The following is a 27,706-nucleotide window of genomic DNA, read 5'->3' on the forward strand; positions in this document are numbered from 1 at the left end:
AATGCATATCTATGTCCGGACTATTCATCAAATGTGAAAAGGTCCTTTGCACAGGTAATTGTTACCTATTTTCATTAATAATGTATGCTAAAATCTGTACTTTTTCATTTTTCAGGTCTATAATGGCGAAAAGATGAGCTCAATATCAGAAAGAATAGAGAGAGAAAAAAAAGAAAAATGATCCATCATACCTGGAAAAGGAGCGCTTACGAGCTAAAGGAAACCGACAGTCCATTAACAAGCATAAATTCGTTTGAGAAACAAAGTGTAAAGTCAGAGATATAGAGACAGACTGAAGACCAAATCAAAGTTGAACAAATCACAAACCAATTCAGTGACCACTACAGAACAAAATCCAACAGCTTCAAGTTCAACAGATAACATCGTAAATGAAGAAAACACTCAGGTGAATTCAAGGCAAACAAATAACTTGAAAGAAATTGACAAAGAAATTTACTTTCAATAGTGACGAAAAGAATCGAAAGAGAAGATCTATATGTTTGCGACAGGCAAGTTATAAGATTAAAACACTTGAGAATAAGGTAAAAGAGCTAAATAGAGAAAAGAAAAAAAAAAACTGCGAAAGAGAGTCACAAGATGGAATAATTGAAACAGAAATCCCATGAATTCAGTCATCAGACCATCTCCTGAATTGTAAGATGATACAACAAGTGTGCAAATGATGCCTAGATCACAACATGATCTGAATCTTCTGGGAGTAAAGAATCATTATATAAAAGTAATAAAGAAACTGGAGATGTCAAATGCAATCATTGTTGAAGTGAGAGAGGCAGCACAAAAAGCAACATCTCAGTCAAAGAAAAGAGTAATAATGAGAGTAGTCCGTGGAAGAATAGTAAAAAAGTGTAAGTGTTAGACACAATCAGAAAGCAAATAGGTCTTGGTAGAAAAGGGCTGAAAAGTTCCAACACTAAAATAGTGAGACCTATTTGGCGAAAACGACTTGAAGAAGAGAGAAACCTGATGAAAACAGAAATCACTCAGTTCCTTGAAAGGGAGCATCATGTCAGTATTCAGATGGCTGGGAAAAAGATTGCAAAGCTCATGAATGTGAAAAAAGACAAGTGCATATCCTCAATGATTACCTAGAGAATATATATCAAAAGTATAAAGCAGAAAATCCAAACATTAAGATTTCAAAATAAAATCCATGAAAGTAGAGCTGACAATGAAAATGTAAAGTGACAGATGAAAGTTCCTGTTGTTGGATCATTTGTTTTGGTTAAATATGAGGTCGAACCGTATGTGGGCAAAGTCCTAGAGGTCGACAGCGATGTCAATAAATTATTACATGTAGCGAGGCCGAATATCGCCCACTACGCTAAGGACTTCAGGTAGCAGGGTACACTTCGAATTTTGGCCCCGTCAATATTTGTAATAATTTTCGTGATTTTGGATGTCTGTCAATTGAGATAATGATTGTTAATTCTTTAGAAAATTTAAATAGCCGATTCTTGTAAAATTCTGATGTCAGTTGCAAAACTAACTGCTGCTAGCTATGTACGAATCGATGAGTCACCTTTGTGCGGGAAATTCAAATCACGGAAGGATTCCGTGCTTATTGATTGATACTCGGGAAAATTTTCGCTATTATGTGAAAAAAAGAAGCTGGATAGGCCCCATTCCGTTTATATCCTGTAGTTCAGTAGGGACTATTAAATTGAGAAATGCAATAAAATTTGGCATTGTTCCTGCAGCGGGATCATTGCAGGCCGTTCAAAAAGTGCAAAATTGATGATTTTGGCATGCTATTTTTAATGGATGGTGTAAAACTTTCGTTTTGTTAACTTTCTGTATTCTTGTATGGGAGTCCTGATCTTGCCATTAATTAAAAGCACAAAACACGCACCCTGATTCTGCTCATTACGGAAGTGGAATATTGCGACTCACTACATTTAAGCCTGGCCGTGCCCAAAATTTTTGAATCTAAGTGTACCCTGCTACCTTAAAACGTTATCTCTTACCTTAATCCACAGGAATGGCGCTCCAATTTTGAGACACTTACTTGTGACATCTGCTGTTTCTCCATTTGATATATCACAGTTCGTTTTACAGTTTTGTGTTTTAGAGCGATTTTTAATGTAAACATTTCTGTAAACTGTGAAGCAACAAAAGTGTCTGACATAGAGTGGGATTTAATTTCTTTTCAATTTCAGACACTGCATGGTATGCAAGAGCTCTGTGGAGCTCCGCGTTTACACGGGTTGCTCCAAGACAGAAGTCCAAAATTATAGGGAGATTTCAACGTATCGTCCACCTGGCCCACTTCAGAATACTGAGCTAGAGGTTTTATCTTGAATATGCAATCAGTGACAATAGTATTTAGACGCGTGGGGATGGGGGGGGGGGGGGGGGGGGGGGAGGCGGTGGAAATTTCTCCCCGGTCGAGTGGTTAAGGTAGATAAATGAATCACTTGCCCATACGAGTTCGAGCCTCACTCAGGGCGTTGAATTCTTCATGTTAGGAAGCCATCCAGCTGGCTTTCGGAAGATGGGTGGTTTTATACAGGTACCCGCCCATGATGTTATAATACACGGAGGGGTACCTAGGGTATTTCTCCACCATCAAAGCTGGAAAGTCGCCATATGACGTAAGTTGTGTCGGTGCGACGTTAGACTAAAAATAAAATATGTAGACGTGGGATGAAATTAAGAAAAATAATTTCTTGCTTACGTCCTGAAATTTTCAGTTATAAATGTTGAATATTTCAGTTATGTTTTTTATCAAAGGAAATAACGTATTTTCGAACGCAGCTAAAACTTTAACATCTCAACAGAAGTGTCACAGGGTTACTTATAAAAAGCAGAACATATAGATCTTCTACACAACCAGATGAAGTGGGTGCGGCAGCAGCCCTTAGGATGTCTGAGCAATTTGTTCAATGATGTACTTTGTAGGAGTAAAACGGGAAGACTCCAAACTGCTAAAAACAAGGACAAATATTAAACAGAGAATACCATGTTCCAAAAACATAGCCTCACCAAATTGAATCCCAAAGCACGCAGACGTACACACATACACACGCACGCAAGCAAAATTTGCAGCTTTTGGACGCGCATTTTTCGACTAGTGGTTTTCTATCGTTCTTCGTGTTTATGATATTTCTATGTTTTATATTAACTGATGATGTTTCTATTATTTTTCAGATCGCAACAAATATCAAACAGAGAATGTCATTTTCTAAAAACGTAACCTTACCAAATTGAAACCCACGTACAGCACGCAAACGTACACACATACACACGCACGCACGCACGCAAAATTTGCAGTTTTTGGAGGTGCATTTTTCGACTAGTGGTTTTCTACCGTTCTTCGTGTTTGTGATATTTCTATGTTTTATATGAACTGATGATGTTTCTATTATTTTTCAGATCGCGATTTTCAGCCTTTTCTATCGGTAGACTGCACATTTTGCTACTATTGGACGTGCTGTTTTCTGAACGGTACTTTTAGACTGTAATGTTTATATTCATTTTCACTAATGAAAGAATTTCGGATGACTTGCTTCTGAGTTGTTTTTTTAAAGGCTAAGGCAGTTTCTTCATGGTTTAAAAATTAGCCTGTATATTAGCTCATATATTCACATTTAACATTTCAAGATTGAATTCTCAAAAGAATCCAGAAGAAACTGAAAAGGATTTGTGCCCCTTGCCTCTTGAGTTTTTTCTTAATCAGACATGAAACAAGTTATCTTTTCAGATCGCAATATCGGTGTATTTCTACTGGGACGGGATGCCAAATTTGCAGGCTTTGAATACGCATTTTTCGACTCGTGGTTTTCTATTGGTCTTCGTGTTTGTGGTATTTCTCTGTTTTATATTGACTGATGGTGTTTCTATTATTTTTCAAATCACGATTTTCAGTCTTTTTCTATCGGTAGACTGCAAATTTTGCTACTATTGGAAGCGCTGTTTTCTGGATGATAGTTTTCAATTGTCATGTTTATATTCATGTATTTCACTCATCTTAGAATTTCTGATGACTTGCTTCCGAGTTGTTGTTTTTTAAGGCTAAGGCAGTTTCTATAGTATTTATAGCTTATATATTTACATTTAACATTTTAAGATTGAATTCCAAAAAGAATACTAAAGAAACTGAAAAGGATTTGCGCCCCTTGCCTCTTGAGCTTTTTCTTAATCAGACATGAAACAAGTTATCTTTTCAAATCGAAATATTGATGTTTTCAATCCTACTGGGACGGGGTGAAAAATTTGCAGCTTTTGGATGCGCATTTTTCGACTCATGGTTTTCTATATCGGTCTTCGTGTCTGTGATATTTCTGTTTTATATTAAATGATGATGGTTCTATTATTTTCACGATTTTCAGTCGTTTTATATCGGTATACTGCAAATTTTGCTATTATAAGATACGCTGTTTTCTGGATGGTAGTTTCAATCAATCTATTTCACTAATTCCTAATGTCTTGTTTCCGAGTTTTTTTTTAAGGCTTAGGCAGTTGCTGCATGTTTTAAAGATTATGTGTGTGTGTTCGGGTTTAATGTCTTTTTCAGTAGCAGTGAGCACAATGCCCAACTTTATAGTGCTGCCTCACTGGAATATCACGCCGTAGACACGTGGCATGACACCCCACCCAGTCACATTATACTGACACTGGGCTGACCAGTCCTAGCAATATCCCCTTAATGCTGAGCGCCAAGCGAGGAAGCTGCTAGTACCATTTTTTACGTCTTTGGTATGACGCGGCTGGGGATCATACCCACGACCTTCCGCACTCGAAGTGGATGCTCTACCACTAGGCTACCAAAGATAAGTCATTAAATTATAGCTTATATATTTACATTTAACATTTTAAGATTGAATTCTCAATAGAGTCCAGAAGAAACTGAAATGGATTTGCGGCCTTGCCTCTTGAGCTTTTTCTTAATCAGATATGAAACGAGTTCTTTTCAGATCGCAATATCATTTTTCTACTGGGACGGGATGCAAAATTTGCAGGCTTTTGACATGCATTTTTCGACTTGTTTTCTATCAGTCTTCATGATATTTTTATGTTTTATATTAAGTGATGATGTTTAGGTTTTTTTCAGATCGCGATTTTCGGTCGTTTTCTATCGGTAGACTGCACATTTTGCTACTATATTTGACGCACAGTTTTCTGGACATTAGTTTTCAATTGTCATGTTTATATTCATATATTTTAAAGAATTTTTGAGGACTTGTTTCCGAGGGTTTTTCAAAGGCTAAGGCAGTTTCTTCATGTTTGGCAGTTTGTTAAAATTATTGATTTAAAAGCACCTTAATGCATCTAGTACTGTCCATCTATTACATTAATTTAACAATATATCGAGGAATGCAAATTTTGCCACCGTTGGATGCACTTTTTCCAGATATTAGGTCTATATCCATCATTGCATTTGTTGTTTTTATATGAATTCATGTATGTCTTACACTGACTAATGTCAGAAACTCAGAATTTTTTATAACTTTTTCCGAGTTTTTTAAGGCTAAGGCAGTTTCTTCAATTTGGAAATATATTGATTTTAGTTTGCATACATTTTGCTATATATTCATTAGAGGAAGTTGTCTAAAGGCATTTGGACATTTAGTTCTAGTGGTCCTTCCTTTGTGCTTCCCTTTGAAAATATTTGGGACCTTACAATGATGGCATTGGCCAAGTTAAGGTTGTTCTGCACAATCGGATCGAAAATTTTTCTACAATGTAGAATTTGATTAAACTCTGATTTTTTACAACTTCGGACTATACTAAGAAAATTCAGCAAATAAAAAAGATAGGGTCGTGTGCTTGATTTTTTGCTAGACTGATTTGAAAAATTTGGACCTCACGCAATTTTTCATAATGGGAGTCTAAGGGAAAATCGCAACTTTCATAACATTTTCGCGAACAGAATTTTTTCTACAATGTAGATTTTAATGAAACTTCTCACAGTCGTAAATAAACGTATGGCATATAATATGGTGAAATAAAATGTATAGGTCCGTGTGCTTATTTTTGAGATATTTGGCCATGATTAAAGTGAACTGCCTATTTCAAGCCAATTTTAAGACATTATTTTGAATTATTTTACATATCAGATGTTTTAATATCATACTTGAACTTTAGAAAGATAGTAATAGTGTCATTTTAATAAATTTACTCACGGGTTGCCATTGATTAATTAACTGATTTTCATTTCCGTACGCAGAATCCAGGCTTTATTCTACGTTTTCCGGATAAATGACGTTACGCCATCACTTCCGGTTTACCAAACGTGCAGAACTACCTTAAATGAAGATCCATCAAGGAACTTGTAAGAAGAAGTTGTTTCATCTAGCTCTAATAGCCCCTAAAAGGTGCCCTCGTTTCGTTAACTTTTGGAGGGGGCCTTACAATTACACTGAAGATCATGCTTGAAGAAGATCCATCTGCCAATCAATGAGTTGTAAATAACAGGTAAAATCATATCACTTGTTAAGAAATCGATTACTGGACGGCCAGAAAATCCCTCGAGGATGTGCTAGCCGTCCGGTTACCGGACAGTTGGACACTTCCAATAAAATATTTTGACTTGGCTATTTATTTTGCAAAGATCACCAACCTTCACTTTCTTCATCCTTATGAGTACCATTTAACATTATTAAGAGAGTAACATGTAATACTATTTAACATTATGAAGCACTATTTAACGAGTGCCAAGAAGGTCCATGTAATACTATACGAGTACCATATAGCACCATTTTGAAAATTGCGCAGCTCTACCAAGTGAGGATCATGTTGCAACATTTAGTGAGTACCATATACAACTATTTTATTATCATACCGGTCTATTTAGTGAGTACCATCTATAGTTAAATATTGTGTACCATGTAGCACTATCTAGGGAGAGCCATGTAGCATTAATTAGTTAGTACCATGTAATTAGCGAGTGCCATGTAGGAAGAGCTCGGGTTCACATTATATTCCACTAAGTTCCTGTTGATTGCTCATGAAAAGACGGCTCCCGCTGTATCAATAATATAATTGCTGATGGAAGACAGAAAGCTCAGGTGAGCTAAAAATAGTTACACACAGCTTGAAATTGAAATAACAGGCTACAAATTTGTTCATATAAAAATACGTCTTTTATTGTTTTTGCATTTAATTTTAACAAATGTAAAGTGTATGAAGCAATAACTATAATTATTATATGTTGTATATAGGTAATAAATTTGTGATTGCTAAACTAAAACATGATTATTCTACTAGATAATGAAACATGATTTTGAATAAAAAAAAAACTGTATCAACAGTTGAACAGCAGTTTAACATTTATATTACTAATATACAGCAGGGCTATAATACCGGATTACACCTACAGAGATTCATAATTAAAGATCCCAATATTTTACAAAATTCAAATTTTGAAAATGTCAGGAAATTTTACTTGAATAATTCACCTTTAAGGTTTTTTGCAAGGAAATGTTTGAATAAATTGTGGATATTATATTTTGCTTTCTTCTTTATAAAGAAAAAAATTAACCCAAGTATCTTACACGACTGTAATGTCCAGTACATGGTAGAAAAACAATATTATCAATGTTCAAAGAAATTGAATATTTACAATTATGAGCAAATGAGACAAATTTGGAAAAATAAACTAATCACAATTACATTTAATATGAATTTTGCTTAATGATCTGAAATTACAGTACAACCTCTCCAGAATGGCCCTCTCTTAAGCAAAAACCTCTCTATAACAACATCATCAAAATTTCCCTAAGCTGAAATATACTATCAAATTTACCTCTCCAGAACAACAACCTCTAAATAGCAGTCAATACTTGTATCTCCCAAAGGGTGTTGCTCTACAGAGGTTGCACTGTACATATATACTATCACTATAAATTATTACTTAGGCATTATAAAATATCACTGTATGTATATAATGTTTTATTAACTAAATGTAAGTAGTAAAATAACTGGTATTAAATAAACTGATCTCTGTAAATCTGAAAAACATACCTTATGTTTTGAAGTAAAATTTTCAAATTTGAAAAAATAAACTCATCACAATAACATTTAATATGAACTTTAATGATCTGAAATTGTATATATATTATCATTATAAATTATTACTTAGGCATTATAAAGTATCACTGTATGTATATAAATCTAAAAAATCAAATTTTATTAACTAAATGTATTAAGTAGTAAAATGACAGGTATTAAATAAACTGATATCTGTAAATATGAAAAACAACCCTTATGTTTTAAAGTAAAATTTTTCTAAAAGCTGATACAGTACACAATATGCTAGCAATAAACACTTTATTACCTTGTTTAGGCCGATTAATATTTTTTTCACAACTACTTGTCAATGATCCCTAGTAATATCAGACTCTTTTTTTTTTTAAATCACAGTAAAATCAAAACCATTTTATCTCAAGACAGTTTAAAACGGTTTAAATATATTTTCTCATAAGAAGTAAGGTCCAAAATTCTGTTAAGTATAATTAAATGTCTGTAAAAAGAAAAAATTGACTGACTTTAAAAAGTAGTAGGAATAATTTATTGGGTGTAAATCATCGATTAAGACCACAAATGTTTTCTAATTATGTTCTAAACATGAGTTAAATGAGATAAAGAATGAGGGGAAAATGAATACAAGTTGATGCAGCATAAAGCGAAAAAATGATGTATTTTCATTACAGGACGTGGAGACCTGATTTTCACAACCCAATGGCACAAATGTACAAATACTTGAACAAATTCCTAAACAGAACACAACATAAACTTGGTCAAAATAAAAGTCTGTATAAACACAGTTTCAAATAAATCAAACAATCAAAACATACAATATAATCCTTAAATAGTTATTACTCTACTACTAAATTGCATAGCAAGAACTTTAATTACTGCAGAATTTCATATATAACTGCAACCTTATTGAACGAAATATCATTTCCCTGTTTTAATATGAAAGCTTCAATGATAACAATCTAACTGATGTACCTACCAATCCATATACTTGATAATATTAGATTATTTCAATAAACTGAGAGTGTGAACATGTGCTTTGGTATTAATAACATAGTTGGCAGGTTTGAGGGACTGGCTCCTACTTGCACCACTTTTTCCCCATCCAACATTATGCCTTAACACTTCACCAATTTTTACCAAAAACCAAATCTATACTTTTCAGTTTTAATTTTTAATAACAACAGTACACAACCATGTTCAAGCAATTTTTACCAAGATTGCAATATATATAAAATAATACAGTATTACATAGACTCCATTTTGATAAAAAAAATCAATAAAACACAACCATTTATTTCATTATGAAAAGAAAAATTATTTGCTTTTAAGAATAAACAAAATTCAACAGTGCCACATTATTGAATTTAAAATAACAAATATATCTGTCATTGTATAATCATACGAAAACATATATAACAAAATAAACAACAGTTTCTGGAAAAACAAACTGAAAATTACAGAAAAAAACACCTTTAATTACTATATGTACAATAAACTAATATAAAAAATAAAGACAAGAAAGAAAATACATGCATGTGCTTTGTCCTACAGCTTTTACCCTGCTAATCTTAATGCCTTTACAATCTCATGGAAACAGATATACTATTACAAAGTGAGAATCAAACATTACAGTAAAACCATCTAGACATGTATCTAGGTGACTTTAAGGTGAAGCAAAGACATGGCCACAATGGCCTGAAATATTTACTTTTTTTGTTTTTGTTGGTTTAACATAACACCGATACAATTATAGGTCATATGGCGACTTTCCAGCTTTGATGGTGGAGGAAGACCCCAGGTGCCCCTCCGTGCATTATTTCATCACGAGCGGGCACCTGGGTAGAACCAACGACCTTCTGTAAGCCAGCTGGATGGCTTCCTCACATGAAGAATTCAACGCCCCGAGTGAGGCTCGAACCCACATCGATGAGGGGCAAGTGATTTGAAGTCAGCGACCTTAACCACTCGGCCACAGAGGCCCCTCTGGCCGGAAATAACAAATCTGACCACATTAAAAATTTGCCATGACACAACGCCCAAATATTGTTTGGAAATATAACAACCGTGAAGACATTTGTTAAACAAGCACAAGTTCACAACATGTAAGTACAAAAGGAGTATAAGAAACAATCAACTAAATAATGACCATGCTGAATAACTTAACACATGCATGTATTGTCTATTGTATTACAAAATTATCTAAAGGAGGCCCTCACCCTTAATATATTGAATATATAGTTCTTATTTACATTCTATTTTTAGATTTTTTTCTGTTAACTCAAGTCTGTACATGCATGTTACACTTTACACTACTTCTCTATTATAACTACAGTCAATGCGTCTTCCAGTCCAAATGTTTTCCCCAAAATTCTTACATCTGAAACACAGACAAGTCTACATACTTAAGAGAATGTGAGAATTTTATACCATGTATTGTGAAATATTCATAATGGTTTTGATTTGCTCATATTTGCAAACAGTGTGATCTGATTTCTATGCTTCCAAAGGATATTCTTCCAATTCTATTGAGAAGGAATACTAATTAATATCATATCATGTCTTTATACATAATATGTTATATATCACAAAATCTTCATAATGCAAACAAGGCCACTGACTTTTGAAACTACAAATAAAACTGCAAAGTGAACTATTGAATCTGCAGTCATGTGGAATCACAAGGTAATTATGTAAATGCTGCTAAATTCTAAAGAAGTTCTATTGTTGCTTTCTATTCAGCTAATCCAGATATGAGCCGTGTCATGACAAAACCAACATAGTGGGTTTGCGACCAGCATCTGGTCAGGATCCTTGCTGTTCGCTAACAGTTTCTCTACTTGCAATAGACTTTGAAAGCGAACAGCAAGGATCCTGACCAGACTGTGCGGATGCGCAGGCTGGTCTGGATCCATGCTCGTCGCAAAGCCATTATGTTGGTTTTCTCATGGTGCGGTTCATATATATTATGAGCCTAAAGAAGCAGTGGTGTAAAGAGCACATGTTGATGTTTCAGACATTAAATTTACAGTTGACTTGTCCTTGATTACATCATTATATCAAATATTGTCATTCCTGATTATAAAATATATCTTATATTAAAATAAATAAATAGAAAATCAAGACCTCCCTATGGTTTTATTTTCTTTTAAAAACTAGTAATTGGAAGTCTGTTTGCAAGGGAAAAAATCTTTATACCACTATTACAGTCAAACCTGTATAAAGACCACCTCTAAATAAAGACCACAACTATATATAGTGTCTTGAAATGCCTCAATTTTCTCAACCCATTTACCAACAAACAGTACAATTTTACCTGGCTGTTTAACAAACACCACTTTCTCCATTTCCTAAGGATGGTTTTATAGACAGGTCTGACTGCATTCTGAGATATTTTTCACAAACAGTTACTTTAAACAAAAATGTTTAAATGATGTTATGTAGCCATAGCAACTAAATTACAATGAAAACTGGCAATTCAGCTCATTCCACACCTGGAGCTTTGCATAAATTCTACGCTAGGCAAATTAAAGCATTTGCTATTTTTATCTTCTTCCATAATTTTTTATCTTACAAGTTTCATTCAAACTGTGATAGTAACTAATAAAACAACTTGTGTTTATTTACAAATTCCATGACAAGTGCTTTTTCATCCATTTCTTCTAGCTCCAACAAAGGTATAGCTTAATGTTCTTGTCAGAGATTATTTCCAATTAAAATTGTGCCAATTTTCTCTTCATATGAGCCGTGCCACGGGAAAACCAACATAGTGGGTTTGCGACCAGCATGGATCCAGACCAGCCTGCGCATCCGCGCAGTCTGGTCAGGATCCATGCTGTTCGCTAACAGTTTCTCCAATTCCAATAGGCTATAAAAGCGAACAGCATGGAGCCTGACCAGACTGCGCAGATGCGCAGGCTGGTCTGGATCCATGCTGGTCGCAAACCCACTATGTTGGTTTTCTCATGGCACGGCTCATATATTGATTTAAAAAGTATTTACCTTATATTTACTATATTTGATTAATTATTATTTACACAAACACTTGCCTGCAATAAATTCATATCATGAAAAATAAACATAATAATAACATTGTTTTATCACTAGATGGCTAAAAATTAGTATAAAAACTGACAAAGTTTTAATTTGAAAAAAAAAAAAATCAACATTTCTAGGAATATCACAAAAACTTATTTTTTTTGCATAAGATTATGAAGCTGTATAATAAATGATTAAATTTTCAATTTGTAGAATTATTCAGAAATTAAAGATTGAAAAACCTTGCAACAAAATATGTAAATCAAGCACAACATTTTTGCTGTTAAATATTCATATTTTAATGTCTGGCAATGCCTATGTCTGGTTCTAGAGATCATACTCTTGTTTTCCTTCGTATAATGATAATCAGTGCTGTTAATTGCTGTAAGGGGTAATCTCACAAGTCAGCTTTATTTACCCATGTCTGATTTCTTTAAAACTGGGGTAATCTCAAGGTTGGCAAGTATTTTCTTGCCTAGTGGGGACATGGGTGCGGGCCTCCCGGAACATCAATGAGCCTGCTGGGGTGGCATATCTACAACCTGAACATGAACAAACACCAATGCCTGCTCATACTGATCTCCACTCTTGTCAAACAATGGGAAATGTCTGTAACCTGCAATAAACAACAAACAAAATTTATGTCGAATCCTTTTAGTTTGCAAACAACAGAAAGGTTTAGTTACAACAGAAAGGTTTAGTTGTAAACTTTGAACAGAACTATATATGTCTCTCAACAGCTGAAGCAGCTATAGTTCATTTTCTGAACACTTCGATATTACATTTAACAAAAGTCATAGTTGTATAATGGCAGTAACAACAATAAAATTTTCAGTTTTCTATCTGGCACATTCACCCACATTTTGAAATACTTTTACCTTTATAAGGACATATATAAGCTAGCATTAAATCTGTTTACCTAAACATTTCAAATATTCACTTATTTTAAATAACATCACCTGTCTTTATTGCTAGTACTCAAGAATCCAGAGGACAAAAGTTTGCTCAATGGAAGTGGGAACATAACATTTCTATTGACAGAAACATTCCAAATGTATCTAAGTTAATTTATAGTTGGAACCAGTTACATAAATAACATAGATGACTACTCGAGAAGAATGCTAGGTCAGTGGAAAACAGTGCATGATACAGATAATAATCCAATTAAAGAAATATCTCCGATTCTTTCACAAGCCAAGTGTAAAGCAGTCATACCAGGGTATCTTGCATTAATAATGTCATTACAAGAGGGGAACTTCATTTGGATCCCCACAATCTTACCACTGGTTCACTAAGAAGAGCATTCATAGACCAATAATGTAAGTGACAGTACCTTCTACAATACTGTTGAAAGGGACGACGTAGTATCCAATGAAATCATCCACGTATCTGTCGCTGTCATAAACAACAAATCTAACCAATGCAAGCTCTGGGACCTCCACATCAAATATCAGATCTTCGTTCCATATGGGCTTGAAACCTTGAAAACAATTAAAATGTTTATTATGCTTTTCATGTAACTAACTTGTAATCTTCAACCAATATAACAAGATCACAGATAATGAAGTGCATCAACCCAGGTGATTGGCTCATTGATCACTCATCCAAAACTGCTTAATATTAACATGAAATAGCAACAACACACTTTAGACTAAAACACACTAATTGTAAAAAAACTGTTAATATCAAAAACAGTGATTTCATTGTATAAAAACATCGTTTGAAGTTCAAATGAGTAGAAATTGTATCACAAGGGCAAAGCCCTAGTGATATAATGATAACTATCTAACATCTAATGCTAATGTTCAAGGATGAAACAGCACTTGTGTTTTATCATTTGCTTTGTGCTGTGCACATTTCAGAGCACAATTATAGGAAGTCAATTTACTATGATGTACATCCCATATTCTAATATGAAAAACAATGTTTAGTTTCTTTTAAAACATGGCAATACTGACATCACATGTGACATTACCTGGCATCACGCAGGTGCTGAGAATGAGTGCTAGCATATTTGATCTACTATCCTTTATAAAGGAAATTCCAGAATCAAAACAAGAAATACCATCATACAACAATCATAGATGTGTCATTGCCATATGTCATATCCTGACTTAAGTCATATTTTTAACCTTGATCCAATGACATCTAGATGGTTTCTGTTAAAAAAAAATGTAAGGCCCAGACCAGGATTTGAACCACGACCTCAGCTACTGAGCGGAAACAATTTTTCTATTTTTAGTAACAGTGACCTTGATCCCTGTGACCCCCACCCCCAAATATATTCCCAACCTCTGTTCTTGATAAAAGTTACCTATACACCAAGTTTGCTGACAATAGATGTACCAAAATTTAAGATATTGAGTGAAAACTGGATTTTTTTATTTTTATTTTTAGTAACAATGACCTTGACCTTAGTCACCTCATTTGCAATCCAAAACTTTGTCTCTATGCAAGCTACCTTTATAGCAAGTTTAATTGCAACTGGTTACTACTAACTCAGTTCATAAGCGGAAACCAAAAGTTGACCCTGCTCTCATGCTAAATGATAATTACCAATCTAGTAAACAGGTTTTTTTTTCAAAACCTGGTAACAGATACAACAGAACAGTGTTACACTTAATTCACATATTCTGAACTGATTAATAGAAACACAGAATATATCACTAAATATCTATACACTCCTAGATTATTTCACAGTATGTGTTACCCCTTTGCTGTTTTATTACTAGTAAAATACTGTCTTTATGACCTATGGTGCTATACATGTGCCAAGAAATAGTGGTTTCCTATTTCTTTCACTTTTTACATAAACACATTCTAGAATGGAAATAATGTATAGAAGAACCATGCTTTATCTACACACGAGGTTATATGACTGTGAAATAATTTCATGAGAGCTTAGTGAATTACTTCATACAGAGTAAAATTGATTCAGTGTCACTCTTTCTGCCGGAAAACAAACTGGGTCATATAATAATCATAACTGATTGCACTGCAAGCTGCGACATAATGATGTTCCATCAGTCTCGGTATGTTAAATAACAGGTATGGTCTGTTTCTCAAAAAACATGTTGATACAAACTTCCACTATAATTAAAACATTTGTAGGTTTGATGTATACAACATACCATTATTTTTTACAACCGTAGTTTTCTTTCCCTGAGCATCTCTCTGTACACCATGAATCTCCACTTTCAGGAATGGATCAATTACCTCCCCTTTCTTTGAATCTTTAGGTTTTGGTAACTGGAACCCACTTATAACCTGTGATAAGCAAAAAATCAATGTAATTCTTGACTTCTAAGTAACTACAGCTTAGAGTTAAACATCATGTTTCATTAGCTATTGGACCCTACAAACAAGCAGTTCTTAATGGGTTAAACATTATGCTGAAAGTTATGGACAGTGACCTTTTAGATTTAATGTTTAAGTAGAACACCCTCCCACACAAACATCTCTTGAGGTACAATATATGTGAAAACATGAGTGTAGCCCCCCTGTCCTTCAATAATATAACTGGATGGCTTTTTGTTTACAGAACTCAACACCTGAAAAGGCCAAAATTACAAACTACAATCTGATACAATCAAACAACTATAAACTAAGCCATCTCCAGACTGGAGGACTTTTCCATTTAGAGGAATTTTGTCAGTAGAATGTGTGCTATAAAGCATAAAAGTTATACCGCAGAACTACCTGGAAACCTGATACATTTCAAACCATGATCTTGTTTACTTACTTCAAGAAAAAAAACAACTAACATATTCTACCAATCTGAGTGAATATGTAAATCATGACGAAGATGGATTGATAAATAAAAGTTAACTCTGGGTTTCCAGTATACAGGGTTCTGGTTTACAGATGTATTTTTCTAATAAAGTGACAAAATTACAGTGACTGCAATTTTTTTTTTATCAGTTTTCATGTGTTCTAGTTTGAAGCGGTCCTGTCAATAGAAGAACACGTTTTACAGATTTCATCATGCTCTATTAATAACTGATCCCAATAATAAATTTCCAGTCTAAATATATCTAGACGCACTGCTAACAGTCCTGTCAGAAATAATTTGTAATTACTGTACCTTTATGATCAACCGTTTAGGTGCACAAGGTTTTGTTCCCATAACAGTCTTGAACCCTTCATCTGAAATGACAAATATTGTTATTATTCTTGTGTTTTAATGTTTAAAATGTATTAACCTTGCAGACATTCAATCTTCGATACTGACTTTATATACAGCTTAATGATGTACAGGTTACTTACAGTGACAGTAGATAGCAGGTTAGACTACACTGCTAACAATCAATAGTTTCCATTTTTACTAACATTTACATTTGTTTTTATGCCCCAAAAGGTGGGCACATTAAAATACGTGTATGCGTGCGTCTGTGTAAATTCTTCTTTAATTCAAGATTCGATTCTGATCACTTCTGCTTAAGCACTGACAAATATTTCCATTGATTTACAGCATATAAAGGTAAAACTGATGAAAACACTATATGATAAACAAACAAGAGGACCAATGGTCCTGAATCGCTCACCTCTTCCCACATGACGCAGTTTTGAGTATGACGTCGTTTTTTCTATTATTTGACATAGTGACCTAGTTTTTGAGCTCATGTGACCCAGTTTTGAACTTGACCTAGATATTATCAAGATAAAAATTCTGACCAATTTTCATGAAGATCCATTGAAAATTATGGTCTCTAGAGAGGTCACAAGGTTTTTCTATTATTTAACCTATTGACCTAGTTTTCAAAGGTAGGTGACCCTGTTTTGAACTTTACCTAGATATCAAGGTGAACATTCTCACTAATTTTCATGAACATCTCATGAAAAATATGGCTTCTAGAGAGTTCACAAGGTTTTTCTATTTTTATACCTACTGGCCAAGTTTTTGACCACACGTGACCCAGTTTCGAAACTGACCTACATATCGTCAAAGTGAACATTCAGATCAATTTTCATGAAGATCCATTGAAAAATATGGCCTCCAGAGAGGTCAAAAGATTTTTCTAATTTTAGACCTACTGACCTAGTTTTTGACCGCTGTTGACCCAGTTTCAAACCTGACCTAGATATCATCAAGATGAACATTCAGACCAACTTTCATACAGATCCCATGAAAAGTATGGCCTCTAGAGAGGTCACAAGGTTTTTTTTATTATTTGACCTACTGACCTAGTTTTTAGGGCACGTGACCCAGTTTCGAACCTGACCTAGATATCATCAAGGTGAACATTCTGACCAATTTTCATGAAGATTCATTCAAGGGTATGGCCTCTACAGAGGTCACAGTGTTTTTCTATTTCAAGACCTACTGACCTAGTTTTTGATCGCAGTTGACCCAGTTTCAAACCTGACCTATATATCATCAAGATAAACATTCAGACCAACTTTCATACAGATCCCATGAAAAATATGGCCTCTAGAGAGGTCACAATGTTTTTTCATTATTTGACCTACTGACCTACTTTTTGACCGCACGTGACCCACTTTCGAACTTGATCTAGATATCATCAAGATGAACATTCTGACCAATTTTTATGGAGATCCATTCACAAGTATGGCCTCTAGAGAGGTCACAAGGTTTTTCTATTTTTAGACCTACTGACCTAGTTTTTGACCGCACATGACCCTGTTTCTATCTTGACCTAGATATCATCAAGATGAACATTCAGACCAACTTTCATACAGTTCCCATGAAAAATATGGCCTTTAGAGAGGTCACAAGGTTTTTCTATTATTTGACCTACTGACCTAGTTTTTGAAGGCACGTGACCCACTTTCGAACTTGACCTAGATATCATCAAGATGAACATTCAGACCAACGTTCATACAGATCCCTTGAAAAATATGGCCTCTAGGGAGGTCACAAGGTTTTTCTATTATTTGACCTACTGACCTAGTTTTTGATGGCACGTTACCCATTTTCGAACTTGACCTAGATATCATCAAGATGAACATTCAGACCAACTTTCATACAGATCCAATGAAAAATATGGCCTTTAGAGAGGTCACAAGGTTTTTCTATTATTTGACCTACTGACCTAGTTTTTGATGGCACGTGACCCAGTTTCGAACTTGACCTAGATATCATCAAGATGAACGTTCTGACCAATTTTCATGAAGATCTTTTGAAATATATGGCCTCTAGAGAGGTCACAAGCAAAAGTTTACGGACTGACACACGCACGCACTGACGGACGGACGACAGACACTGTGCGATCACAAAAGCTCACCTTGTCACTTTGTGACAGGTGAGCTAAAAAAACTAAGAAGATGTATATATTTTACCTACATGTATAATTATGTTAATAAGAAACAAATATGCAGTGCATACTAATTTCCACAACAAGAATTGTACACAAAGTTGGTTGTTTCTGGAAGTAAATATCATTCTGTTTATCTGATCTTTTATATGTAAAATTATCAGCTCAAATTTGATTTACGTTTAAAGACACTATAAAATAGTTAGCATGGTAGTTTAATATGTATAAATATGTTTCACAGATAGAAAGATATTTTTACCTGATTGCAAGCATTGGGGTTTCAGCACATATCCACTGTTACCGTTGTCCAGAAACCTGCCATGTAACAGCTGCATCTCCTCACCTCCAGTCTGGAAGTTCAAGGCCACTGAAATACAAAGAACCAGAAACTTAATATAATTAGAGACAAAACAAAAGACACCCTCACTTAAAATACTGTAAAATCACTAAAACTTCGGAGGGACTTATTATTGTTTATTTCTTGCTTTTGTCAATTCAAAGAATTAAATCCAAATGAACAAGTAAAATTTCCATTCATTTTATATAAAGAATTTGAAATCCACAAATTTACTTCCCTGCAAAATAACAGTAATCAGTGAAATATATTTCATTTCAGACAAGGTATCTTCAACCTACTGGTCAAAGGTGAAAACAAAATTCAAGGTTTCTCCCAGGATGCAGTCTGACGACAGTTTTTTTGTTGTTGCAAGTTTAACATCACACCAACATAATTAAGGCCATATGGCGACATTCCAACTTTAATTGTATATGAAAACCCCAAGTGACCCTCTGGGCATTATTTCATCAAGGTTGGGCACCTGGGTAGACCACTGACCTTCCATGTAGATGGCAGTAAAAACCTTATTCATTTCAAAGACTGAAATGTAAGTCCTTGTTAATACATACCTACTTGGCAGCCTCCACACCACATAGGTACAGGGTTATAGTTACTGGAGTTTGTTCTTGTTCCATCAGGATACGTACGTATCAACACTGATCTCGTGTAGCGACTCACTGCATCAATTTCACCATCTAATAATCGACTTATCTTCTTTTCAACCAGGGATACAACTGTGAATTTCCCTTTCCCTAAAATACACATTTTAGTATTTTTTTTATCTTATTTCTCTCTTTAACCCATTCATTTTTAGCAAACAGTAGAGAAAATTCTAAAACTTATGTTGCAATGAGTTGTGATTAAGAACATGAAGAACTTGAGAATGATGACTGTGCACTTTTACATCAATCACACTGTACTGAGCATGTTCCTGTCACACAATTGTTACAGTTTGCATGACTGCATATGACAGAGCAATGCACCAGAATGCAACGTCATATATTCATAAGCTTTTAAGCCTAATGTTTTTATTTTGAAAAAAAATTCTCAAGGTTGATGTAAAAGCAAGTTTACATGTAATTAAATTATTGGAAACATTAAAAATGATGCTTAATGCACAGTAATCACAAATTCAGTTGAAACTCAGCATCATGAATTCTAAGGGATCGAGTGTTTTAGTTGGAGATAACCAAAATCTGACATAAAATGATATTTTGTGAATGCGTTTTCCGGATGGGATTTTGAGATAAGTGAGTTTCAACTGTATATGTACCTGAAGGTATCTCCTGTGTGTTGGTAAAGTGAACACTGGTCATTCCTACAATTTGTGAAAGTTTTTGACTAAGTTTCAATTTATTAGATTTCTTCTGTTTATTCTGTTGAACATTTTCATTGGCATCTGCTGATTCATCCTCGTCTGTAACTTCTTCATCACCATCAGGCTGTTCAACCGTTGTTTTCAGCTTCTTACCCTTGTGGGTGTGGTAAAATTATAGGCATGTAATTAGTGGGTGGGGTAAAGAAAATATATGTATCCTATCAGTGGTAGGTGACAGAAGATACCAAATTAATAAATTTTTCATAACAACAGCTGTCAGTTGACAGCGTGCTCGACTATTCTCTGTGCTTGATAGTATAATATAAGCTATGAGTAAAACTTTAACATTACAATAAGCATATTCTAAGTCGAAAAGGGGCCATAATTCTGTCAAAATGCTTGATAAGAGTTGCCTCCTCCTTTTTACACACTGAGGTCATGATGGTAAACAAGTATGCAAAATATGAAAGCAATATCTCAATGGACTTTGAAAATATTTGGGGTGGTACGCAAACTTTAACATTACAATAAGCATATTCTAAGTTGAAAGGGGGCCATAATTCAGTCAAAATGCTTGATAGAGTTGCCTCCTCCTTTTTACACACTGGGCTCATGATGGTAAACAAGTATACAAAATATGAAAGCAATATCTCAATGGACTTTGAAAATATTTGGGGTGGTACGCAAACTTTAACATTTGTGTGACGCTAACATTCACGCCGGCGCGAGTAGGATAGCTCCCCTATTCTTTGAATAGTCGAGCTAATAATTAAAAATAACACAGATAATGAAATCCCACAGTAACTGCTAATTAATGACAACTCCCTTTTAAACATTTACAAATTATCTGTATCTAGATTAACATCTATGTAATACCCCAAACAATCAATCACAATTATGTGGCATGAATTCAAGAAGTCACATACATTCAAGACATGCTATGTGTTATTTTCCTTAACCCTTAGCCTGCTGCAGGCGAATTTAACAGCCTTTGTAAACAGCTTGGAACCAGATCAGACGCCGATTAAATCGGCGTCTGATCAGGTTCCAAGCTGTTTGCTACTCTGACAATATTTCTTCCAATTTTGGAGCAAATTGAATGAACTTTACAATTTTAGCAGACGACATTTCCAGCAAACCACAATTTATCTAGCATGCTAAAGGTTAATTACCTCAAGATCATTATTATTTTGTATACATATATACCAAAAGTCTATATTTTATCATTATAATTATATATTATATATATTACCTTAACAAGAATTTTGTTTTTCAGTTCATGAGGAGAAGGTGCGACTTCAGGCAAGCTTGTGTAGTAATGTAACATGTCTGGAAATAATCAGTTTAAATACTGTAAAAAATCTGGAAATAAAATACTGTAGAAAGTCTGGAAATGAAATACTGTAGAAAGTTTGGAAATGAAATACTGTAGAAAGTCTGAAAATAAAATAATGTAAAAGTCTGGAAATAAAATGCTGTTTGGAAATGGTCAACCAAACTACTGCAGAAAGTCTTGAAAGGGTCATTTTGCTCCATTTGAACAAATTTGGGAGCGGACATAATAATGATGCTATAGACCAAGTTTGATGAAGATCCATCAAGCGATGAAGATCCATCAAGCGGTTCATGAGAAAAAGCAGTTCAAGAGATGAAGTCATTTAAAGTTTTTCTATTTTTAGGATCATGCCAGGACGCTACTGACCAATTTTATTGCAATTCTGACCTGCTGTTTCAGAGCAGATCTCATCTAAAGAGGTGTGGACAGACAGACAGACAACCAACAGTGAGTGATCACAATAGCTCATCCTGAGCATGAAGTGAGCTAAAATCATTAGGACACAACTGTAATGATTTAATAATGTAACATGTCTACAAATTGATTTTGTTACTTTTAATCCCCATCTTATCATACAAAACAAATTTTAACAAAACCATCACATATAAATATAATATTCATCAAAAGAATATGAGATTACTATGAAAATACCTCCAAATATTTCTATCATATATTCTGCCATTTTGTTTTGCTGTTCTATGGAGCAATGATTTTCAATGGACAATGTAACAGGATACCTGCAATACAGAAATGTTGAATCCATACAGTTATTGGGAAATTATTGGTTAACAAGGGGACTCATTTTTCAGGATTTTGTGGTTTAGTCAACCTTTGAAAATAAATTCAAACAAGTAAGAAATTTTTCTAGTTATTTTTTCTTCAAAATCTACACAGTTATACCCTTGTGAAATATCTGTTTGGCCAAAACCACACCATTTCATCCCAATGAAATTTAATGCTTTCACAGTATGTTTATTGTGGTTTTATTATTATTGATAAACAAACAGCAGTAAGGAATTTCAAGCCAAGTTATTATACTTTCATTATACTGTGAAAACATTCTTGTTTGGAAGTTGTTTTTGTAGATTTAAAAATTGCTTCTTTCACATAAAAAAAACCCCAACAAATTTTAATATGTAAAATCCACAAATTCATGCCGCTACAAACGTTTATAACCATAAAATTAAATGACTGTGAAGTTAAAGAAAACCTAATATAACCATATGTGGATTTGATGTCATTTCCCCAAAAAAATTGAATTCATAGTAGAGAATTGCATGACTTAGCCACACAAAAAAGTAACATATAAAATAAATGCAGTACTTCTTATTTATGATGGGATAAGACATATAAATAATTAGAGACAAGTTCTAGGGCCTTTCAACAACTACATTAATATAACATCAATAGCAACTACTTGTACTCATATATATATATATGTACATCTTGAAATTTTCAGTCAAAGATCAAGATTCATCACCCTCTTCTATAGGGCACAGAACAGTATTATATTTTACCATATCATTTTTCAAAGAAAAACTAGAAAACATACGGTGAGGTGACAAATGCGTAGTCTTTCACTGCTCTGATGACATCTTGGAACAAGATTTTTGATGTTAATGTGTAACCATGGTATATGACTGGTTCCCCATCACTTCCATCCCAACAATCCACTGTCAATGAGAATATAATACACAGTCAAGACTGAGATGTAGGGAAAAAGACGAGTGGTGTAGAAAAATCTGCCACTCATCATGAGAAAGACCGACAGCCTGATAATCTGGGCATGTCAACGAGTCTCCTCCCTTGAATGGGGGGTCAAAAACAGTTCTGCTTACATCAATTAAAACCTTTTTAGTGAATCAGTAAGACTTTCTATCTAACAAACAATTTCAAAGACAATCATATGACTCATTTTGTAAACTTTTAAACTTTTGTTTTCTACTTATATTCTTATGTTGGATTTTTTACCAATTACCAAACAAATTATTTTACTATTCTTTTTTTTTTCTTTGCAGATGTTAAATTTTCACTCTGGTAATTGTTGTTACATTTGTTATATACAATATATATTGCTAAAGCAAAATCTAAATAAAAAGGTATTAAAAAAAACCCTACACTCTATGCATCTACATCCTTTCTTCAGTGCTGATATGTAACATTCAACTCTACTTGGTCCCTTTAGTTGATCTTCTGCTAGGTATCTATATGAAAATACAATATAAAGATTAAAACATATTTTCATGCTAAACACTCTTTTATACTGGAGCCTTTATAATATATTTTCCAATATTTATCATACCCTAAAAATAAAATAAGTTAATAAAAATTTGTTAAGATTGAAACAAATTTCTGGCAATTTCAGGTTAAAGCCTAGAAATCATTAACATTTGTTGGAACTAATTCTTTTATGGATTTCATGCTTGCATCAATTTACCAAATTGAATTCTGGGAATTAAGCAAATTTTCAATTTACATTTATCTTTGTAAATTGAAACCCATAATTCATGTCCAAAACCATGAAATCTTATGCCCACAAAATCTAAATAATTTCATAGTAACAAAGAAAAGAGGACCAAGATTGCTCACTTAAATCAGCTATTTTTCAGTTGTTTTCAGATGTTGGCAGGATTTTGAGGGAATTGGGCAGAGGGTCCCCTAAGGAACATTTGCATAAAATTATTTTGAATTCAGGCCAGCTGTTTCAGGGGGAAATCTTTTTAACTTTCCATTTAGCCATTTCGAGAAAACTAGCCTTGCCCCCAGGAAACCACATTTGTTAACAAACCAACATGGCTTGAAGAAATAGGGTAGAGGTTCAACCAAACAGCACTGCTGTCAAATTGTATTGAATAATACAAGCATTTTCACAGGAGAATATTATTAAAATTTTCATATAAAGAAAACTAGACCCACCCCTTGTTAATCATAATGTTTTAACGATGCAAGTTGGCAGAGGGTCACTTAAGGAACACTGCTGTGAAAACATCCTAAAACTGGGCCAGTATTTTCAGAGGAGATTCTTTTGTTTGGGTTTAGCAAAATTTTTCAACAGTATTTCAGTTATGGAGGGTAGTTAACCTAGCAAGTCTTTCTAAATTCTGTACCAGTAATGACCAGTTCTCAGCAAGTAACAGCCAACATCTCCACATGCATCAAAGGTGGAGGATGAAATTACTCAAGACAATAACATGTATTTCATCAAATCATCCTTCAGATTATATACTTCACACAAGGATCAAAATCACAACCCCCATGATCCATAGACCTGCACCTCTCCCTATTGAGCTATGCAGGCAGGTTGTTTCAGAAGAGAAGGTTTTGAAAAATTCAAAGTTTATCATTATAGCCATATAGGGAAAATTTGATGGAATTTTTTTGAGGAACATTGCTGTGAAATAATCTATACATTATTAGATCAGCAGTTTCGTGGAATATTTTTTAAAAATTTCCAAAAAGCCACACAGAAACTAGAGCTATCACTAAAGGTGATGAATGTACCCCCCACATGCACTGACACAGTACATTGCAATCTGACGCACACAAGATTGCATAATTATGTGGACTGTATGTATATAGACTGTATGTATACAGTATAGTAAGAAAAAACTAGAATGTGTCTGTAGGACACAGGGTGTGCCCCCCACTGGTACATTTGTCACAAATAAGTGGCAATAATTCAAATGACTGCAGTCTTAATGGGGTATAGCCTCAACAAACATTTTATGAAAAGGATTCATTATTCTAGGCGCTATACTTTTTGAGCTATGAGCATCACAAACAAAAAATCCACTATTATGGCTATTTCAAGGGCCATAACTCTGTAATAAGAGCTAAGATTCTCAAGAAGAATGCTAAGTGTGCAAGGTCACATCACGATAAAGACTCCAGCAAGGTTTCCTGAATTTACATCAAATGCTTTTTGAGCTAGGTATATAATTAGGTGAAAAAGTGCATTTTTTTTACTATTTCAGGGACCATAACTTTAAAAATAAGGGGTGGAGCCAGCCAAAAAATTAGAGGTGTGCAAGTTAATATCATGATAAAGACTTATGCGAGTTTTCAACCATTTATATTAAATACTTTTTGAGCTAGGTGTGTCACAAGGTGAAAATGTACATTTTTGACTATTTCAGGGGCCATAACTCTAAAAATAGGGGGCGGACCCGAATGAAAAATAGGAGGTGTGCAAGTTCATATCATGATTGAGACTCATGCAAGGTTTCATGAATCTATATCAAATACTTTTTGAGCTAGGCATGTCACAAGGTGAAAATGTGCATTTTTGACTACTTCAGGGGCCATAACTCTGAAAATTGGGGACAGACCCGAATGAAATATAGGAGGTGCGCAAGTTCATATCATGATTAAGACTCATGCAAGGTTTCATGAATCTATATTAAATACTTTTTGAGCCACGCGTGTCACAAGGTGAAAATGTGTATTTTTTACTATTTCAGGGGCCATAACTCTGAAAATAGGGGGTGGAGCCAGATGAAAAATAGGAGGTGCGCAAGTTCATATCATGATTAAGACTCATGCAAGGTTTCATGAATCTATATCAAATACTTTTTGAGCTAGGCATGTCACAAGGTGAAAATGTGCATTTTTGACTATTTCAGGGGCCATAACTCTGAAAATAGATGGCGGAGCCAGATGAAAAATAGAAGGTGCGCAAGTTCATATCATGATTAAGACTCATGCAAGGTTTCATGAATCTATATCAAATACTTTTTGAGCTAGGCGTGTCACAAGGTCAAAATGTGCATTTTGACTATTTCAGGGGCCATAACTCTGAAAATCGGGGGTGGAGCCAGACGAAAAATAGGAGGTGCGCAAGTTCATATCATGATAAAGACTCATGCAAGGTTTCATCAATTTATATCAAATACTTTTCGAGCTAGGCGCGTCACGAACTTCGGATGGACGGACGCACGGATGCACGGACAAGACCAAATCTATATGCCCCCACCACTCATGGGGGGGCACAACAAAGTCCTATAACTATGCAGAATATTTATCTAAAAGAATGTAACATGCACCATGCACAACTAGGGTTGGTACTGATCACTTGTGTGAAGTTTCATTAAATTGTGTGTAAGGGTTTGGTAGATTAGGCATGCACAAGATTGCATATGCAGACTGTATGTACATAGTATGTTAACAAGAAACAAAGTCCCATAACTCAGCAATTTTTGTCGCTGAAAGAACCTAACATGCCCCATGCACAACTACTGTTGTTACTGATCACTTGTGTGAAGTTTCATTAAATTGTGTCAAGGGGATGAGGAGAGATGGTGCGCACAAGACTGTGTCTATGTATATAGTATAGTAACAAAAAAACAAAGTCCCATAACTCTGCAAATTTTTTTTTGAAAGAACCTTACATGCCCCATGCACAACTACTGTTGTTACTGATCACTTGTGTGAAGTTTCATTAAATTGTGTCAAGGGGATGAGGAGATATGGTGCGCACAAGATTGTGTCTATGTATATAGTATAGTAACAAAAAAACAAAGTCCCATAACTCTGCAAATTTTTTTTCTAAAAGAACCTAACATGCCCCATGCACAACTACTGTTGGTACTGATCACTTGTGTGAAGTTTCATTAAATTGTGTCAAGGGCATGAGGAGATATGGTGCGCACAAGATTGTGTCTATGTATATAGTATAGTAACAAAAAAACAAAGTCCCATAACTCTGCAAATTTTTTATCTAAAAGAACCTAACAAGCACCATGCACAACTACTGTTGGTACTGATCACTTGTGTGAAGTTTCATTAAATTCTGTCAAGGGGATAAGGAGATATGGTGCGCACAAGATTGCGTTTACGGACAGACGGACAGACAGACAGACAACCTGAAACCAGTATACCCACCCTTACAACTTTGTTGTCGGGGGGTACAAAAACCAGCCCCACCTCACAGGCTGCCAGAAGGATGATTTGCACCAATTTGGTTGAGGGTGACACAAGGGACATTTCTGTGAAATAATTTTAAAATCAGGCCAGTGACTACTGAGAAGATTTTATAGCTTTTCCTTTTAGTTGCCATGACAGCTAGAATTCAGCATGGATGACCCAGATTATAAGAAATATGAACTGGGAAAACCCAGTGAACACTCTTTGTTTTGTTTGGTTGAAACTGGCTTGGTAGTCTAGATGTTCTTTAAAGTGTGGACGACACACTGATAACAGACGTCCAACAATACTAAAAGCTCGCCATAAGCACTCTGTGCTCAAGTTAGCAAAATATACTTGCAAACTTACGTATTATGAGATGAGTTAACAAAGTAGTTTGTCATTGGTTGGGTCATATCTTGATAGACACGCCGATGACTTCTGTTGAATAAATGTTGCTGCTGAGATACCAAGAAACAACGGAAACCTGAAAAAAAATTAAT

At 34.5% G+C, this 27,706-nt stretch overlaps 1 protein-coding gene across 4 annotated transcripts in view; it reads right to left on the reverse strand.

Annotated features, from left to right (window-relative positions):
* Nucleotides 1–7,080: 7,080 nt before the first annotated feature.
* The window catches only part of LOC123537582 (1-phosphatidylinositol 4,5-bisphosphate phosphodiesterase eta-2-like), an 80,461-nt gene continuing 59,835 nt past the window's right edge, over nucleotides 7,081–27,706 (reverse strand). For all 4 annotated transcript variants that reach the window (XM_053528023.1, XM_053528022.1, XM_053528021.1 and 1 more), the window contains exons 9-20: nucleotides 27,573–27,690; nucleotides 23,421–23,506; nucleotides 22,855–22,975; nucleotides 21,954–22,039; nucleotides 21,219–21,295; nucleotides 19,922–20,120; nucleotides 19,218–19,400; nucleotides 18,571–18,678; nucleotides 16,121–16,182; nucleotides 15,168–15,303; nucleotides 13,370–13,516; nucleotides 7,081–12,652 (exon numbers count right to left, since the gene is read on the reverse strand). In XM_053528023.1, coding sequence (XP_053383998.1) covers nucleotides 12,546–12,652; nucleotides 13,370–13,516; nucleotides 15,168–15,303; nucleotides 16,121–16,182; nucleotides 18,571–18,678; nucleotides 19,218–19,400; nucleotides 19,922–20,120; nucleotides 21,219–21,295; nucleotides 21,954–22,039; nucleotides 22,855–22,975; nucleotides 23,421–23,506; nucleotides 27,573–27,690 — 1,430 coding nt within the window. In that variant the 3' untranslated portion in view covers nucleotides 7,081–12,545. The remainder of the gene's footprint in view (nucleotides 12,653–13,369; nucleotides 13,517–15,167; nucleotides 15,304–16,120; nucleotides 16,183–18,570; nucleotides 18,679–19,217; nucleotides 19,401–19,921; nucleotides 20,121–21,218; nucleotides 21,296–21,953; nucleotides 22,040–22,854; nucleotides 22,976–23,420; nucleotides 23,507–27,572; nucleotides 27,691–27,706) is intronic.

Source organism: Mercenaria mercenaria, chromosome 17, assembly GCF_021730395.1.
Source record: "Mercenaria mercenaria strain notata chromosome 17, MADL_Memer_1, whole genome shotgun sequence".
In the NCBI taxonomy this organism is placed as follows: Eukaryota; Metazoa; Mollusca; class Bivalvia; order Venerida; family Veneridae; genus Mercenaria; species Mercenaria mercenaria.